Source organism: Mauremys reevesii, unplaced genomic scaffold (assembly GCF_016161935.1).
Source record: "Mauremys reevesii isolate NIE-2019 unplaced genomic scaffold, ASM1616193v1 Contig86, whole genome shotgun sequence".
NCBI classification, from domain to species: domain Eukaryota; kingdom Metazoa; phylum Chordata; order Testudines; family Geoemydidae; genus Mauremys; species Mauremys reevesii.
In genome coordinates, this window is record NW_024100902.1 from 253,799 (window position 1) to 273,357 (window position 19,559).

Below are 19,559 nucleotides of genomic sequence, written 5' to 3' on the forward strand. Positions count from 1 at the left end.
TATTTATTATAGACTTATAGAAAGAGATTTTCTACAAACATTAAAATGTATGACTGACACGTGAAACCTTAAATTAGAGTGAATAAAGGAAGACTCGGCACACCACTTCTGAAAGGTTGTTGACCCCTGACCTAGACTGACCCCCTGCATTTCACAGTTCAGAGAACTGCCCCCCAATAATGCCTAGCACCCAGAGACAGAGTCTCCCACGGATGGGCTCCCCCAGCACGGTGTTCTCACTGCAGCTCTTACCCTCACCAAGCCTAGGCCGGGAACCTCCAGGATCATATGCAGCATGTTCCTGGCCGTCACTGCGTCATGGACGCTGGAGTCTCTCACGCCGTCGATAGCAACGAGGAGGAAGTCCATGCTCTCGGATGGGTTGAAGTACTTCCCAAACAGCTGAAACAAACTGCTAGTGAAACCCCTTTTGCTGCCCAGCGCAGATCTGATCAGTGGCCTAGCAGCCAGGACTGGCCCGGCCAGGAGAGCAGGCAAACCCCACTCTACCGACAGGCCTGGCTTACTGCACCTGGGCAGCACAGTACCCAGCCAGCAATCGGAAGCTGTCATGCATGGCAGAGGCCAGCGTGGCAGTGCACGGGGGCACAATACTGCGCAGCACGGATACACTCTCTAGTGCTCAGCAGGGGCTGGTGCTCGTGCGCAGATGCAATGATGCCTTTTATTGCATTAATCTCTGAGGAAGCTCCCAGAAACCTGACAAGGAGCTGGGATCAGGTTTGGATGAGCCCCAGTGCATCTTGCGGTGTGTCATGTAGGCAGGTATATTGGGCTGCATTAGTAGAAGCACTGCCTGCAGATGGAGGGAAGTGATTATTCCCCTCTATTCGGCACTGGTGAGGTCACATCTGGAGTATTGCGTCCAGTTTTGGGCCCCGCACAAGAGAAAGGATGTGGACAAATCAGAGAGAGTCCAGCAGAGGGCAAGGAAAATGATGCGGGGGCTGGGGCACATGACTTGATAGCAGCCTTCACTACCTGCAGGGGGGTTCCAAAGAGGATGGAGCTCGGCTGTTCTCAGTGGTGGCTGATGAGAGAACAAGGAGCAATGGTCTCAAGTTGCAGTGGGGGAGGTTTAGGTTGGATATTAGGAAACACTATTTCACTAGGAGGATGGTGAAGCACTGGAATGGGTTACCTAGGAAGGTGGTGGAATCTCCATCCTTAGAGGTTTTTAAGGTCAGGCTTGACAAAACCCTGGCTGGGATGATTTAGTTGGGTTGGTCCTGCTTTGAGTAAGGGGTTGGACTAGATAATTTCCTGAGGTCTATTATTCTATGAGGTGGAGTGGGCCATAGGCAGGTCTCTGTCCCAGCTGGATGGGGTTAGTCACATCCTGGGTCTGTCCCTTCCCCCTGACACCTAGGGTGTTAATTTCTGACTCCTGATAACTCTGGGCACAACAATCCCAGGAAGCACTGACTGTAGTTACCGATGTGATATTGCTGATGTTGGTGACCCAGAAGGCTCTCTCAGTTTGACTGTCCTTGAGGATCTGCCGATACTCTGCACCGTGCTTCACTAGCATTTTGGCTGACCCAGGGAGGGGAAACAGACAACAGGCAATATAAATCAGACCTTCGGTTAGCAAACGGGAGTTTTGCAAGGAAGTTTAGAGAGGGTGTGTGAGAGACAAGTACATCTAACAAACATACTGTAAACTCAGGCCAATAACCTGTTCCCCCATCCCTCCCCCAAACTAAACAAACCAAACCCCCTGGAAGAGTAAAAATAAACCAGGCAGAAGGGCAGCAGCAGCATGGGGCTCTCCAGTTGATTGCACTGAATGCAGCATGTACGATTACCAGCCCTGTGGGCAGGTAGCATATGTGGGCATTTGGCCCAAGGAGCTACTGACCCTTGGAGACCAGGAGACCAGAGGGGCTGAACTGGTGGAGCCAAGGGAGACAGTGAGGTACATAGAGGAGACTTTTAGGGATGCAGTAGAGTAGTCCCACTCCCAGTCTGACAGCCTCTGTGCTGCTGAGGAGGGTGAAAGTTTCGGGGAAGGAGAACATCGAGCTGGGGCAGAGGGAGACGATCCCATAGTTGGGACCCACCTTCCAGATGAAGTCATGATGTCCTCTCACACTGAGGCTACCCCTCCTGAGGCGGGAATCCCACTTACAAAGAGAAGCCAGGAAATAGTAATGGGGGATTCAATCAATAGACATATAAACAGTTGGGTTTGTGATGACTGGGAGAACCGCATGGTAAATTGCCTGCCTGGTGCAAAGGTTGCAGCTATCACGAGACATCCAGACAGACTTATGTGCAGAGCTGTGGTATGTAACCTAGCGTTTAAATCGGCCTCTGTATGAGATAGCTAATGTGAGAGTGAATTTTAAAAAAGTCTCCAGATGTGATCCCTGGTAAGCCTGACTTCAGTACCAGGCAAATTGTTGAAACTATAGGAAAGAACGAATTATCAGACATGTCGGTGAACACAATTTGTTGAGGCAGAGCCAACATGCCTTTTATAAAGGGAAATCATGCCTCACCAGTCTACTAGAATTCTTTGAAGGGGTCAACAAGGATGTGGACAAGGGTGATCCAATGGATATAGTGTACTTGGACTTTCAGAAAGCCTTTGACAGGGTCCCTCACCAAAGGCTCTTAACATAAGGAAGCTGTCATGGGATAAGAGGGGAGGTTCTCTCATGAGTCAGTGGTTAAAAGATAGGAAGCAAAGGACAGGAATAAATGGCCAGTTTTCACAGTGGAGAGAGGTAAATAACGTGGTCCCCCAAGGATCTGTGTTGAGACCAGTGCAGTTCAACATAGTCATAAATGATCCAGAAAAAGGGGTAACCAGTGAGGTGGCAAAATTTGCAGATGATACAAAATGACTCAAGATAGTTAAATCCAAAGCAGCCTGCGAAGAGCTACAAAAGGATCCAAAAAAAATGAGGGACTGGGCAAGAAAATGGCAGATGAAATTCAATATTGATAAATGCAAAGTAATGCACATTGGAAATCATAATCCCAACTATACATACAAAATTATGGGGTTTAAATGACCACTCAAGAAAGAGATTTTGGAGTTATCGTAAATAGTTCTCTGAAAACATCCAGTCAATGTGCAGCGGCAGTTAAAAATGCAAACAGAATGTTGGGAACCATTAGGAAAAGGATAGATAATAAAACAGAAAAATATCATAATGGTTCTATACAGTGGTGAGCTGGAGCCGTTTCCCACAGGTTCCCAAGAACCGGGTGCTAAAATTAGACCTCCGTGGAGAACCGGTTGTTAAAGGGCCAGGAGGTGGGCAAAGAACTCTGGTCTGTGGGCGGGACCATCCTGTTGCTCCCAGGATTCCCAGCTGGGGAGGCTGAGGTTCCCCTGGACCCTCCCCTGCTTCCCCCCAGCTGCAGCGTGGCCAGCCGCCGGCACCAGCTGGGCAGCTCAGCTGAGCTCGGGAGTCGTCCTGCTGCCGCTTTTTGAGTAGCCCGGCAAGTGGGGTGGGAGAGGGGGCTGCTGCAAGCTCCAGGGCTAGCCAGAGGGGAGGGAAGGGGAAGGAGCAAGTGGGGCAATTGGCCCAGGCCCTGCAGGGGCCCCTGGCCCCACGAGGATGTCTCCCCCGGGCTCTCCCCCACTTCCCCCACCCCGCAGAGCCGCAGCATGGCCAGCAGCTGGGCAACTCATCTGAGCTCTGGGCTGCCGGCAAGGTAAGGGGACGGGGGGCTGCAAGCTCCGGGCTGCAGGGTGGGGCAAGTAGGGAAATTTGCCCCGGCCCCTCGGCCCCACGAGGATGTCTCCCCCAGGCTCTCCCCCGCTTCCCCCACCTCGCAGAGCCGCAGCATGGCCAGCAGCTGTGCAGCTCAGCTGAGCTCTGGGCTGCCAGCAAGGTAAGGGGCGGGGGGCTGTGAGCTCCGGGGCGGCAAGTGGGGCAATTTGCCACGGCCCCCTGGCCCCACGAGGATGTCTCCTCCCGGCCCCTCCCCCCCTGCAGAGCTTCAGCGTGGCCAGCAGCTGGGCAGCTCAGCTGAGCTCCTGAGTCGTCCTGCTGCTTTGAGATGCCGGCAAGGTAAGGTACGGGGGAGACTACGAGCTCCAGGGCTGCGAGGGGGGAGGGCAAGTGGGGCAATTTGCCCCAGGCCCTGCAGGTGCCCCCAGACTCTCCGCTGCTTCCCTCCCTTAAATCAGAACTTTTTATAGGGAACCGGTTGTTAAGATTTTGGCAGCTCATCACTGGTTCTATATAAAGCTAAGATGCGTCGAAACCTTGAATACTGCCTGCAGTTCTGGTCGCCCCATCTCAAAACAGATATACCAGAATTGTAAAAGGTGCAGAGAAGGGCAACAAAAATGATTAGGGGAATGGAACAGCTTCCATATGAGGAGAGATAAAAAAGATGGGGGACAAGGGTACACTTCAAACACTGTATCGCCGTAGCTGCACTGGCGCTGTAGCGTTTAAGTGAAGATGCTCCTATGCAAACAAGCTCTTAATCCACCTCCCCGAGAGGCGCTGGCTAGGTGAGTGGGAGAGGTGCTCCTGCCGACAGGGGTGTGGATTTTTCACACCCCTGAGCAATATAGTTATAACAATATAGGTCTGTAGTAGAGACCTGGGACTATTTCGTTTAGACAAGAGATGACTAAGGGGGGATATGATAGAAGTCTATAAAATCATGACTGGTATGAAGAAAGTGACTAGGGAAGTGTTATTTACTCCTGCACATAACAGGAGAACTAGGGGTCACTTTATGAAATGAATAGGCAGCAAGTTAAAAACAAACAAAAGAAGGTATCTGTGCACACAATGCACAGGCAACCTGTGGAAATTGTTGCCGTGGGATGTTGTGAAGGTTAAAAGTATAATTGGGTTCAAGATAATCAGGGCATGTAACCCCATACTCTGCATGTCCCTAAACCTCTGACTACCAGAAGCTGGGACTGCATGTCAGGGGATGGATCACTCAGAATTTCCCTGTTCAGTTCATTCCCTCTGAAACATGAAGCACTGGCCACTATCTGAAGACACAATATTGGGCTAGATGAAACATTGGTCTGACTCAGTATGTCCATTCTTATGTGAGTTATGAAGAGTAGAATACGGATAGAGGAAGCTAAAGACATCGGGGGAAACTCCATGGCTTGCAGGACTAAGAATAATAAGGAGGATTTCTTTAAAAAAAGTGTATTAGGAACAAAAGAAATCGTAGCAGTGGTGTAGGCTCATTACTAGATGGAGACTGTTTAAAAGGTTGCAGAAAAGGTGGAAGTGTTCAATAAATATGTTTTTCGTGTTGGAAACCCCATGTCAGTGTATTTAGGAAGGACAAGGGTCTCCAGTGCTCTTACATTTTAGCAGCTGCATGAAGGAGAAGAGGTGGTGAAGTCCCTCCACAGCCGATTGCCAGATCTCCTGCTCCTGCTCCACACAGCACAGAGTGAGACACCCCACCAGCTGGCCCAGGACTCTGAACTCCTCCACTCCCTGACGGAGAGAAGGAGCAAAGGGAGTCACTCGCCCCTGCAGACCTAGCGCAGCGAGTCCCCCTGGCATTGCCCTAGCAGTGGGTTAGAACAGGGGGAGGCAGAGGCCACCGCAGAGAGACTGGGGACAATGAGAGCAGGAGGAGCTGTGGGGCCCATCACCAGGGGCTAAGGAAAGCTCAGCAGGGACGGAGAAATCTGGGCAGCAAAGTCAACAAACGTTACCCCCGAGTGGGGACCCAGGTAACGAATGAACTAACGTCCAGTCTCCATCTCAAGGGCAAGTTCCTAATCCCAGCCCCTTCTCCCATCCCCCTCCCTTCTTTGACCTCAGGCCCAGGAGCTTGGAGTCACCTTGGACTCCTCTGCTCTGCATCCTGCCTCTCTCACTCCATCCTGGAGCTCCCCAGAGCCCTCCCTTTCCGTGCCACCCCAGCCTGCCTGCTCTCTCCTGCCGGCTCTCTCCTGCGGCCTTGTCCTCTCGTCTCCCCCTCCTGCAGCCCCTGCACTGGCTCCCTGCTCTTCCCTACCTGGCACCAAGCCCCTTGCCCTCCTCTCCCGGGGTCTGCACAGCCTCCCCACTCCCACTCCCCAGTTCTCTGATGCCTTTGGCCCCGCCCATCCCTTTCACTGTGTCCCCTCCCAACTCCCTCATTCTGTTCTGCTGCCCCAGCCTCTGGGGGCACATCATCCGAGCGCCCCCCTCCAGCTTTCAGAGGGGAAGACCTTCCACAGGGGGGATGGAGCAGCTGGAGCAGCTCAGTGGCCCTGAGCATGCAGAGCAAGGGGCGTTCATCTGGCAGCCTGGCAGAAGCTGATGCCAAGGCATCCCACAGGCGTCTGACAAAGGGGGTGAACAGACACCTGGGTTCGGAGGCTGCTGTCAGGGCAATCCTGTGTAAATGCATTGACCCTGCAGAGCAGACTTTGGTGCTAGGGGAACAGCGGGGAGAGTCCTTGGAGACAGAATGATGGAACTCGACCCAAAGCCCACTGGAGTCAGAGGAAAGACCCATCGATATCGGGGCTCGTTAGATTGGACTCCTACTGAGGATCTTGCTGAGTCACTATTCTAGGCCTGCATTTTCCATGCCAGGGCGTGCTGCACCACGAGGCTGCTCAGTGTAGTTAGGAGGTGGCCAGGGTCACAGGCTGCTCACCTGGAATTTGTACTGAGACCCCATGAATTCCATCAGCCACCTGATCCTTCCCACTGCCCTCAGCCGCTCATGTACCTCCTTGGATGTGGTCCAGGGGAGCAGGACCTGAGAGAAACAAATTGGGAGAAATTGCTAAGGAGAAGTACCAAAAAATAGTCCAAGCACATAGGGAGAAAATCAGCAAGGCAAAGGCAAAAATGAGTTCTAACTGTCAAGGGACATAAAAGACAATCAGAAGCAGCTCTATAAATGCGTTAGGAGCAAGAGAAAGACAAAGGAAAGTGTGGGGCTACTACTCAGCAGGGAAGGAGAGCAAAGAATGGATGACACAGACAAAGCCAAGGTGTTTAATGCCTTTTTTGCTTTAGTTTTCACTAAAAAGGTTAATGACGACTAGATGCTTAACACAATATTAACAACAAGGGGGCAGGAATACAGGCTAGACTAGGGAGAGAACAGGTAAAAGACAATTGAGGTCAGTTAGATGTATTCAAGTTGGCAGAGCCTCATGATATTCACCCTAGATGGAGCTAGGCAAAGAAATGGCTGAACCTTTAGGAGGGTTGAGGTCCCAAAGGACTGGAGAAGGGCAGACACAGAACCTGTCTTCAGAAAGGGGAACAAGGAGGCCCCAAGGAATTATAGACCTGTCAGCCTAACTTTGGTACCCAGAAAGATACTGAACAAGTTATTAAACAGTTTGTAAGAATCTAGAGGAGATAATAGGGTAATAACGAATAGCACCATGGATTTGTCCAGAACAAACCATGCCAAACCAATCTAATTTCCTTCTTTGACAGGGTTACTTGCCTAGTGGATGGAGGCAGGCAGTACATGATGATGTATATGAAGTTTAGTAAGGCTTTTGACAAAGTCCCACAAGACATTCTCCTAAGCAAACTAAGCCAGTCTGATCCAGATGAGATTACTATAAGGTGGGCGCCCAACTGATGGAAAGATCGTACTCAAAGAGGAGTTATCACTGACTCGCTGGCAAAGTGGGAGGGTGTCTCAAGTGAGGTCCCCCAGGGGTGTGCCTGGTCCAGTACTAATCAATATTTTCATTAAGAACTTGGTTAACGGAAAAGAGAGGATGCTTGTAAAGTTTGCGGATGACACCAAGCTGGGAGTGGTTGCAAGCACTTTGGAGGACAGATTAGAATTCAAAATCAGCTTGCTAAATTGGAGAGTTGGTCTGAAGTCAACAAGATAAAATTCAGTCAAAACAAATGTGACGTAACACACTTAGGAAGGAAAAATGCATAAAAACAAAGTGGGGGATAACCGGCTAGGTGGCAGTACTGCAGGAAAGGATCTGGGGGTTATCATGGGTCTCACACTGAATATGAATCAACAGTGTGATGCTGTTGTGAAAAAGGGAAATGCCATTCTGAATTGTGTTAGCTTGGAGCTCTGTGTCCAGCTGCAGGCACCACGCTTTAAGAAAGATGTGAACAAACTGGGGCCAGTCCAGAGGACAGCGACAAAAATGATCAGCAGTTTAGAAAACCTGACCTGTGAAGAAAGGTTGAAGGAATTGGGCATGTTTCATCTTGAGAAGACGGAGGGGGCACCTGTAACAGTCTTTAAATACGTTAAGGGCTGTTATACAGAGGATGGTGACAAATTGTTCTCCATGTCCCCTGGAGGTAGGACAAGAAGTAATGAGCTTAATCTGCAGCAAGGGAGATTTAAGTTAAATATTAGGAAAAAGTCTAAGGGTGGCTAAGCACTGGGACAGGTGACCTAGGGACGTGGTGGACTCCCCATCATGGAGGTTTTAAAAAACAGGCTGGACAAACACTCAACAGGGACAGTCTAGGAATGCTTGGCCCTACCTCAGTGCATGGGGTGGAGTAGATGACCTCGTGAGATCCCTTCCAGCCCTGCACTTCTGTGATTCCCTCTTCCCAGGTTCTGGGATCGAGGAGACCGAATCTCTGTTAAGGACATTTCCCTCTTTTGGGAGCACAAACCACCCACAGAATCTACTTCCTGTGGCCCCAGAACTAGAATGTTGGGGGAATCTAGCTCCGGGCTTTGGCCAGGTTGGTGGGGCCCATGGTGAACACAAAGGAATGCCAGGTTCACATGAGGGCTCAGTGGAGAACACAGCAGATCCCGCCCACGCTCCTCCACCCCCACCCCATACAGACTTTTTCAGATATAGTGGGGGCACTTGGCCCTCCAGCCCAAGAACCTTTGCAGAGAACGTATTCTGAGGAGCCGAAGGCACGGCGGTGTCCCATGCTTGGGATTAAACAGAGCCTTGGTCCCTGAGCCCCACCCCAGCTACAGGACTAGTCCCCTTCCTGCCCCCACGCCTCCAGACCTTCAAGATGATTTGCAGCACCAGAAGGTTGGGCTCCTGATCCTCGCACACCAAGGCCTTCAGCATCTCATCCATGGTTTTCAAAGTCTGCGTGCAGAGCAGAGGAGAAACCAGAGCAAGTGGAGTTACCCAGCCAGGTGATGAACCAATGCCCTGGCGTGTGACACCCCCCCAGGTCATAGCAGCCCCTGGTATTACAGCTCACCCACTCACTTGTACCCGCAGGGGACGTACTACAAACTCCTCCTGGCAACAGGGCCCCACCTGTCTTTGCTCTCCCCAAAAAGCCCACTGAACACAGTCTATCCCACTGGGAGAGTCAGACAGGACTCCACATTTGGAGGGCAGATTTCCAGCCAAGCTTTGGCTCCCCTGGCCTATGTACACCTGAAGCAGCCGATCTCAGGCCTGTGCCCCCAGCCACGCATGAGGGATGAATGTGCTTGTGAAGGGAGTGTCTGTTCCCCACTAATTGTCGGTGCATGTGAAGGATAAATGCCTACTACTGCTACCCTAGGAGGGAGTTACTCCTTTATCTGGGCCTGTGCTTTGGGGCCTGTGCTTTGGTGCTGCAGGTCCTGAGCTGAAGTCCTGTCGGGGAGCTGTGATCATTACACTCTTATGCCAGTGCCAGGTAACCCAGGGGACAGTACACGAGCGAGTGGCAGGATTCCCACTCAGTTTGGGACGGCTCAACATGGCCGGTTTGGGGCTTACTTTGGTGTAGAGAGCAGCCTCCACCTCCTCCATGGTGTGTGCTGGAGGCAGGGAGAAGATGCTGGAGAAGCAGGTGGCGAGCAGGCTGGGTTGTGTTAGGACCAGCCGCGGTAGCTTCATTTTTCTAAGAGAAGAGACAAATGCGGATTTGGGGTCTGAGGCGGGACTGATGTGCTAATATTGCCCTCAGGCTCCCAGGACATGGAAACACCTGCGGGGGCTCCAGCTGGCGGGTGGCAGATGAGAACAGGCCAGGGGGTGGTGGAAGGAGTTGGTGCTGCCTTCTCCCATACCAGCAGGCAGGGACTTAGTGTAGCCTGCAGCTCTCTGCTGTGACCCCACCAGCACTCACCGGCTGGGGCAGAGATCGCTGCGCTTCACCAAGAAACAACATCCTGCAAATGGCATGGACGGGAGACTAGACGCTGCTGGCACCAAAGCGCCTCTGAACCCAGCGGCCACAGTGCAGAGGAGCCTGCCAGTCCTGTCCCGCTGGGGGCAAGAGACCCTCCCACCACAGCCGTCTGCACTGTGGCTGCACAGTCCAGGCCAGCACAGAGATGCTGCATCAGCCCGCAGCCGGGCAGAACCGAAGCAGGGATCTAAGCCCTGCCCCTGCCCATTGCTCTCAGCCTGCTGGACAGGGCACACAGCTGTGTGCAGGGGGGCAGGAAGGTGGGGACAGCCCAGACAGCATTAACCTCTTCACCCCCACTGCCAGAGCATGGCCCCAGCACATGCAATGAGGTGCCAGGTGACTACTTGAGCTGCCCCTGCAGCCGCGCCCCTCGTGGCAAGCGGCAGCCAGTGAGGAACAGCTACACCCACTGCTGATGCAAATCCCTCCCCCTCTCACCCCCGCAGAGACGCGATCATGGCCAATGCCGTCGCCTGCCCCGTTGTCAGGAAGCCAGTGCGCAGTGGGGAGAGCTGCTCCAGCTCCTGCCCCGCCTCCTCTTCCCATTCCTGGGGAACCTATCGAGCCAACAGCGAGAGCCCAGCTCCAGCCCGCAGCATCCATCACCTTCCAGACGCCTGATGGACAGGGGAAGCTCAGAGCAGGGCGCTAGCGGCACTGAGAGAGAGACCCCCGTGGCACAGGCAGTGCCAAGTGCCAGGGCTCAGCCTGCCCAGCCTCTCAGCCACTGGGAGTCGCTGAGCTGCCAGTGTGACGCAGCTGGCACCGACTCCAATCGCTCCGCTCCAGCAGCACCTAACTGCCCCTCTCCCCTCAGAGGGGACTGGTCCTGCCTCCCACGCCCCCTCCCCCATATCTTCATAAGGCCACGTGGAGAGGTCACCAGACACCGAAGGATCCTCCACCACCTACCCACTGGTGCCAGTCCACATGCACCAGCACCATCATCTGGTGCCACATTTCCTGAGGGAATCAGAAGATGGGGGAGGAGCAGAGGGGGAAATGCCCTGGAAAACTGGCCATGCCAAGAGGCTGGCGTGTCTGGCTGCACGTAGCACTGGCTGGGGCAGGGCCGGGCAGGCTGGGTACCTCAGCTTCATGATGGCGAGCATTGCTTGCTGACGCATCACGCCGGTCAGGGAGTCGACGGACTCGTGATCAATCAGCTCCTGAGGAGACAATGTGGGGAAATGCCAGCTGGGCTCCAAGCTCCTGCAAGGCTCCGACAGGGGATCAAAGCGCAGGGCCTGCAACACGTGGGCTCGGCAGCCAGGTCGTCCTACTGCAGGCTTGATGGTGTGCAGGGCTCCAGCCAGGGAGCGCAGTGCAGGGCCTGTGCTCAGTGTCCCAGTGTCACGCGCCAGTGCTCTGCAAAGGCTCCATCAGCATTATCACCCAAGGACTCCACCTGAGATCAGGCCCCCTTGTGCCCGGTGCTGCACACACACAGTGAGACCCAGTCCCTGCCCCAGAGAGCTCACGAGTTAACTAGACGAGACAAGGCATGGGAGGGAAATTGAGGCACAGAGGGGGAAGTGACTTGCCCAAGGTCTTACTGCAGAACTGGGAGTAGAACCCCGGTGTGTTGAGCCCCAGCCCACTGGACCACCCACCAGCCCACGCTGTCCCACGTTCAGGGAAGGGAGGTTAGCTCTGGAAAGCTTTCTGCAGGCGCTGGAGAGCAAAGACTTTCCAAATCTACGGAGCAGATTTGTTGCTAGTTCCCTAGTGGGCACTGACTGCGGAGTGTTGGGGCTCTGGGCAGGAGACTGGCGTACAGAGCGACCCGGTGACTTGGGAAGCTGGGTGCAAGGGAACAATCTACGTTTCAATACAGTTATATGTTTAGGAACAAAGACGGCAGGTCACACCCACAGCATGGGGGGTCCTAACCTGGGAAGCGGTGACTCTGGAAAAGACTTGGCAGTCATGGTAATCAGCTGCCCATGAGCGCCCAGTGCGAAGTTGGGGCCAAAAGGGCTAATGCCATCCCAGGATGTACAAACAGGGCAATCTCCAGTTGTTAGAGAGGTTATTTTCCCTCTGTATTTGGCACTGGTGCGACCGCTGCTGGGATCCTGTGTCCAGGTCCGGTGCCCACAATTCAAGGAGAATGTTGATAAATTGGAGGGGGGTCAGAGAACAGCCCCAAGAGTGACTGAAGGACTGGGAAACATGCCTGATAGTGACAGACTCAAGGAGCTCAATCAGTTCAGCTTAACGAAGAGAAAGTTACAGGGTGACTTGATGACAGTCTGTAAGTACCTACAGGGGAAGCAAATACTGGATAATGGGCTCTTCAGTCTGACTCGATCCAATGATTGGCAGCTGAAGTTCGACAAATCTGCAAAGATCTCCAGGACAATCACTAAACCCGCCAAGTAACACAGCCCCAGTGTGTGTTTTACTGACCTTTATCTTCCCCACTAGCAGGGCTTTGTCCATAAAAGCAGGCAGGCTTCTGAGGGTGCTGATGGAATCCAAGAACTTGAGTTTCTTGGCCTCGTCCTACGCCCCGCAGAGATTAGACACAAACAGGAAGGTTAGCGTGGAAAGGAGCTGCCAGTGGGAGAGATGTCAGAAAGCTTCCCCCCAGTGCTGCTCAGGCTTTGATATGCCAAATGGCAGAAGGCCATTCATCCGGCAACAGGAATGACTATCTGGGGAGGGCAGGGCAGCTCTGTATGAAACCGGACCAGAGAGGGAGCAGATCTCACGGGGTAGGTGTCCAGGGAGGAACTGCAACATGGCAGCTAAGCAGCCAGACAGTGTTAGCAGGGGCTTGACAGAGAGGGAGGAACATCTGGGTTCCTTACACCCCAATATTCACCACTGTCATGTCATTAGGATATGTTTTGTACAAAGTACATATTGTAAGGTATTGTAAAAGTCTTTATCTGCTAGACATTAATGTCTCATTGGATTGTACGTGCTATCGCTGTATGTGCAGTTATGAAGTTCAGCTATGTATGTGTTCCTGAAACACGTTGTGAGGTTCAAAACAACCTTTCAGGTACAACAGTAAAAATGCCAAACAATGGCTTCTTGAGGAAATGCACACAAACAGCATAGAAACCTCTTCGAGATAATGCTACACAGTGGGAACTGTTGGACCCAGGTCGCAGCAAAAGAGTTTTCCAGCAGGTGGGAAGAGGAGATAAAAGGGGAACAATGACATCGGGGGGACCTCACGCTCCCTGCAGTAAGACACCTGGAAACACCTGAGGGACAAAGATTGAACTATGAGAAGTGATGGTCTCAGGCTGGAGAGAGATTCCTAACCTGTGTAAGAAAACCTGGGAAATCCAAGCTGCACAGCAAAGAATCTTAAGAATCTGCCAGCCTGAGAATTTGCTAGTGTAGATCCTATCTAGCTAGTGTGGAAAGCTTAATTTGTATGTTGTGTTTATTTACTAAGATAATCTGCTTTGTTCTGTCTGCTATCTCTTAGAACCACTTAAAATCTACCTCTTGTAATTAAGAATCTTATTTCTTGTTTGTACCATAACCCAGTTTGTACAATTAGTAACTGGGGGGAGGGGCAAAGAGTTGTGCATGCCTCTCTCCACATCAAGGGAGGAGGCAAATTTCATAAAACCTTTGGGTCTGTACTCCAAAGGAGGTGGGCACCAGAGTACTGGGACAAGCCCCTTTAGCTGAGTCTTCCCAGAGCTGATCTCAGGGTCTGTGTCTTTCTGCAGCTGGGCGTGGCCCTGCCTGAGTGTATGGCTGAAAGTGGCTTGTGAACTGAGCCTAGGGCCGCCCAGAGGATTCGGGGGGCTGGGGCAAAGCAATTTCAGGAGCCCCTTCCATAAAAAAAAGTTGCAATACTATAGTATCATGTATTTGGAAATGTAAAAAATAACCAGTGAAATACATTCAAAAATTAATTTTTAATAATTTGAAAATACACCTCTACCTCGATATAACGCTGTCCTGTGGAGCCAAAAAGTCTTACCGCATTATAGGTGAAACCGCATTATATCGAACTTGCTTTGATCCACTGGAGTGCGCAGTCCCCCCCACCCCCCAGAGCACTGCTTTACCGCGTTACAGCCGAATTCGTGTTCTATTGGGTAGTGTTATATCGGGGTAGAGGTATACACGAAATACATGATTTTAAAACATTAAATGCTTTAATGTGTGTGTCATAACTATAAAGGGAAGGGAACTGCCCTCCTGTGTACAATACTATAAAATCCCTCCTCGGCAGAGACACTAATATCCTTTTACCTGTAAAGGGTTAAGAAGCTCAGGTAACCTGGCTGACACCTGACCCAAAGGACCAATAAGGAGACAAGATACTTTCAAATCTTGGCAGCGGGGAGGAGGCTTTTGTTTGTGCCCTTTGTTTTGGTGGTGTTCGCTCTTTGGACTAAGAGGGACCGGACATCAATCCATGTTCTCCAAATCTTTCTGAACAAGTCTCTCATATTTCAAACTTGTAAGTAACAGCCAGGCAAGGCGTGTTAGGTTTAACTTTGTTTTCTCAACTTGTAAATGTTCCTTTTTGCTAAGAGGATTTACCTCTGTTTGCTGTAACTTTGAACCTAAGGCTAGAGGGGGTTCCTCTGCGCTCTATGAATCTGATTACCCTGTAAAGTTATTTTCCATCCTGATTTTACAGAGATGAGTTTTACCTTTCTTTCTTTAATTAAAAGCCTTCTTTTTAAGAACCTGATTGATTTTTCGTTGTTTTAAGATCCAAGGGGATTGGATCTGGACTCACCAGGAATTGGTGGGGGAAAGGAGGGGGGATGGTTAAATTCTCCTTGTGTTAAGATCCAAGGGGTTGGATCGGTGTTCACCAGGGACTTGGTGAAGAAGTCTCTCAAGACTATCTAGGGAAGGGAGTTAGTATTTAGGAGTGGTGGCAGCAAAACCAGATCTAAGCTGGTAGTTAAGCTTAGAGGTGTTCATGCAGGTCCCCACATCTGTACCCTAAAGTTCAGAGTGGGGAAGGAACCTTGACAGTATATATACATTTGCAATTACATAATGGGCTGTCGCTGGGTGATGGTGATGGTTGGTGCCAATGGGCTGGCGCTGCCTGGGGGTGGCGCTGCTGTTGCCCAGGGCTGGGTGGGGAGCTGGGCTCAGGGCTGGGGGCGTGTCAGGAGGGTGTCCAGCTCAGAGGGGCTTACCATGCTGCTTACTCCCACCTCCCCACTCTCCCAGAGCCTCAGAGCGCGCCGCATCCAGGAGCTTTCCTGGCCCCTGGACAGCACTGCAGCAGCCTGGCTCCATCGGGACCTGAACTCACAGCCCCACCCCCTTACCATGTGGTTCTGAGCAGGAGGTGCTCAGGCCATGCCTCCTTACCACGCAGCTCTGAGTGGGAGGTGCTCAGGCCCCGCCCCCTTACCATGCGGCTCTGAGCGGAAGGTGCTCAGGCCCCGCCCCCTTACCATGTGGCTCTGAGCAGGAGGTGCTCAGGCCCCACCCTCTTACCATGTGGTTCTGAGCAGGAGGTGCTCAGGCCATGCCTCCTTACCACGCAGCTCTGAGTGGGAGGAGCTCAGTCCCGCCCCCTTACCATGCGGCTCGAGTGGGAGGCGCTCAGGCCCTGCCCCCTTACCACGTGGCTCCAAGTGGGAGGAGCTCAGGCCCTGCCCAAGCCACGCTGCTTTAGCTCTGTCCAGGGCCACTCCTGGAGGCGGTGCGCTGAGGTGCCGGGGGATGGGGGCAGGCGGAGGGAGCCTCCGACATTCTTGTGGGGGCCTCTGCATGGCCCGGGGCCTGGTGCAAATTGCCCCACTTGTCCCCCCCTCTGGGTGGCCCTGCGCAAGCCCAGCAAGACAAGGTAAAGGGGGCCCAGGCTGGCAGAACAGGCGGGCTCAGTGGTATCCCGATACATCAGGTGGCACCTCAAAGGGGCTGGAAATTGAAAGTAGACAAATTCAAACTGGAAATGTACGTTTTTAACTGAGAAAGTAATAGACCATTGGAACAACTGAGCAAGTGGCATGGTGGGTGACCTTTTGTAACTCAAGGCAGGACATTTTTAAGATGCTTTAGTTTAAACAAGAATTATTTGGGGGCTGGTCACTGGCCTGTGTTATACAGGAGGTCACAGTGGTCCCATCTGGCCTTAGAATCCATGCATCTTCCGGAGAAGGGCAGATGGTGCATGTGGACAGGGCACTAGCTGACAGGTCAGAGGAGGGCTCTTAGTACCTGTTCATTGCTCGTGAGAAAGGCGTCGATGTAGTCCAGGGCCTCTTTCTCCTCCGAGTCTGGCCTCATAAAGCAGGAGGCATTACAAGGGGATGGTGAATCTGATCAAAGACAGAGCAGTGGTAATACCTGGGTCTTCCATGCTGCAGGCTGGGTGACAGAGATCTTAGAGAAAACCCTTACCCCCTCACTCCCGCCCCAGCAGGGGAGCAGCCCCGATGCACAGCAGGGTCTGGCACAGCGATTCCTGGCTTCCCCACCTCTTTGCTGCCCAGCCCAGCAAAGATCCAGTCAGAGCCCTGGTTCCCAACAGCCACCCCACTTCCCCGCCCACCATGCAGGCTCAGTCTGGGGATTTGGGGAACATCACATCTGGAAGGAGGGATGATGTCAGGCCATGAGTGGTATCCCAACTCTCCAGGCCATTGCTGGAGGGGGCAGAGGGACTGGCAGTGAATTGGTCTGGTCCTCGTGTAGGAGAGGGAACCATTGCCCAGTCTGTGTGAGATATGGGTACCCAGAGCCTGCCCGTTCTGCTTGTTCTGACTGCCTCTCCTGCCACCAACAGCCAGCCAGAGCCATCAGGTGTAACCTGGGCAGGCACTGAGCTCCCATCATCAACACTCCCCCCCAAATGCCCTGTGCTGGGACATGCAACAAAGGAGCCAGCAGATGGGGCTGCAACACCAGAGGGCATCTTATGCTCTGGCCGGTGCCCTGCAATCCTAAGCTTTAACAACCCACCCTGCACTGAGCATACCCTTCAACGGGTGGAAAATATCCTCCAACCCTGCAGCGTGACAGATCAGGGTGGGCGATTCAGTCAGTCTCCACCTCATGCTTCGGCCGCCGTTTCTAATGCCCCAATCAGCTCTAGAGGCTGCAGCTGCTGCCAGCAGGAGGGGCCATTCCCCCCTGCCGGGGTTTTCCTGTCTCTCCATCTCATGGCAGCTCAGAGCAATACAAGGTCTATGGAGTCTTCTCTCCCCAGTAACACACTGGTCCTGCCACCCAACCCCCAGAGGGGCTAGGCCCCACCACAATGCAGGGCCATGGCCCCGGCCATTTCTGCAGCCCCCTCCACCCACCCAGGAGGTACCCTCTCACCGGCATGGAAGGGCTGAGGCACACACAGCTCCTGCTTCGGCTGTGGGCTCTTTTGCCAACTCTTCCGTTGAGGAGGTTTCATCTCCTCCCAGGCACCGATGGGCTTTGAGGGGTCCTTGGGGGCTTCTTCAGCCATCCTGCAAGAAGCCAGGACAAGGCATTGCTTGTGTGAAAGTAGAATGAATTATATTGTAAAAATAAGAATGGATTAAAGAAATGTTGTATGTACCTTTAAGCAGAAATAAGTGTAACCCCCAAGGAGATTCCTGGAGCTCTGTCTGCTGGCAGCTACATTGGAGGCACCGCTGGGATCCCGTCTTTTAAACTCAGACCTTATATACACCCCTGCTGTCTTCCTGGGAAATTACGTAAATTCCCAGTATGGATTACCAGAAGAGGCTTGTGACTTGGTGTGAGCTGGAGGGGGCTGACCCTGAACGCCACTTCCTGCTCACGAATGTACCCACTGAATGGGACATTAGAAAAATTGAAGAGGAGATTGCTAATGTTAAAGAATGGGGAACTTGTGTGGTTCGGAGTCAGATGCAAGGAAAAGGGGAAGCTACTTTATCCCTTCTTGTAGAGAGCAAGATTATAATGTCTACTGTGGTGACTCCCCATGTAATTCTGCCAGATGGAGAGAAGGATGGATGGAAGGTGACCATACAAGCACAATCACGTTTTCCCTCCCCACCTGCCTCACCATCTGAAACTATCAATTTTCAGTCCAAATTGAGAGACTTTCTTAGGCAGGAAGGGAAGACCATGAGTGAATTAAGGACTCTTTTAGGAAGTAGTCCTGTACCTCACCCCAGTTCTACGGACCAAATAATTTTTGCTATGGGACAAGCAATAGGGGAGTCCATAAAGACAGCATATGAATCGGGCCCTTACCGAAAGCTGAAGTTCTTTTCAGGTATTAAACCAGTGCCTGTAGGGGAAGATGACTATGACACTTGGAGGCATCAACTAAATCAGGTGATGCAGGAATGGCAATGTAGTGAGGCTGAAAAGAGGAAACGTGTGGCAGAAAGCCTGCGAGGACCTGCAGGGAATGTAATCTATGCATTAAAAGCCAGCAAGCCTGTTGCCACTGTTGATGACTATCTCTCGGCGATGGAGGATGCCTTTGGGAGCCTAGAGACAGGGGAAGACCGCTATTTTCAATTTCGGTCCTGTTACCAACAGCCAGGTGAAAAACTGTCTTCCTATCTTCACAGATTGGAACCATCCCTTCAACTGTGCATCTGCCGTAAAGGCACTGAGAGGAGCAAGGAACACCGAGTACGACTAGAACAGGTCATACGAGGTGCCATTTATGATGACTTACTAATTATGAAATTGAAACTCGTGGACCGATTGGACAGCCCTCCAGAATTCCATAAATTGCTGCGAGAAGTCCGAGAGGAGGAGGAAAAGAGAACTGCTAGAGAGAGGAATAAGATCTCATTGAGCAGGACTGTTGCTCCTAACAAACCAAAGGATGACCCTTGCCTGTCCACCACTGAGGACCTCCATCAACAGCTTAAAACCTTGACAGCACAGCTCACTGAATTTATGACAAGTAAGATGCCTCAGGGGTCACCTAGCGAAATTCTTCCACCACCTTTGATGGAAAAGAAGTACCCTCCTTTTTGCCCAGGGAGAGAGGACATCAACAGAGAACCTGTAAAGAAGACCTTGGTGACCCTCCCAAGGAACAAGAGATTCTGCTACCGATGTGGTGAGGATGGGCACATTTCCACCCAGTGTGACAACCCGAGGAACGAAGAGAAAGTAGCACAACGAAGAAGGGAGCATACTGGGAGCCGTCACAGGCAGAGCTCCACTAAGTTGTGCTATGAACAGCCTTCCTGGAGCCCATTCCCAGAGGGATTGATAGGCCCGGAAGCAGTAGTTAATGTGATGGTAGAAGGAATTCCTTGTAGGGCCCTGCTCGACAGTGGATCTCAGGTCACCATTATTACTAGAGAGTTCCATCAGCAATTCCTGCCTCAAGTGAAGATCTATCCTCTAGAGGGACTGGCAATATGGGGCCTTAGCATTGCTAGTTATCCGTACGATGGGTATGTACTAGTGACTCTAAGTTTTCCTGCAGAACTGGCTGGATGTCTCCAGGAATGTGATACTCTGGCTTTGATTTGTCCTGAGACGCAAAATTCTGATGGCATTCCCATATTG

General features: G+C 52.1%; 1 protein-coding gene across 1 annotated transcript in view; it reads right to left on the minus strand.

Moving 5' to 3' along the window:
* Positions 1–19,559, minus strand: part of LOC120394974 (maestro heat-like repeat-containing protein family member 7) — a 132,213-nt gene that overhangs the window by 100,172 nt on the left and 12,482 nt on the right. Inside the window, exons 2-11 of the mRNA XM_039519142.1 lie at positions 17,379–17,515; positions 16,272–16,372; positions 12,507–12,602; positions 11,184–11,263; positions 9,677–9,800; positions 8,960–9,046; positions 6,628–6,732; positions 5,333–5,468; positions 1,457–1,557; positions 253–402 (exon numbers count right to left, since the gene is read on the minus strand). Coding sequence (XP_039375076.1) covers positions 253–402; positions 1,457–1,557; positions 5,333–5,468; positions 6,628–6,732; positions 8,960–9,046; positions 9,677–9,800; positions 11,184–11,263; positions 12,507–12,602; positions 16,272–16,372; positions 17,379–17,514 — 1,116 coding nt within the window. The 5' untranslated portion in view covers position 17,515. The remainder of the gene's footprint in view (positions 1–252; positions 403–1,456; positions 1,558–5,332; positions 5,469–6,627; positions 6,733–8,959; positions 9,047–9,676; positions 9,801–11,183; positions 11,264–12,506; positions 12,603–16,271; positions 16,373–17,378; positions 17,516–19,559) is intronic.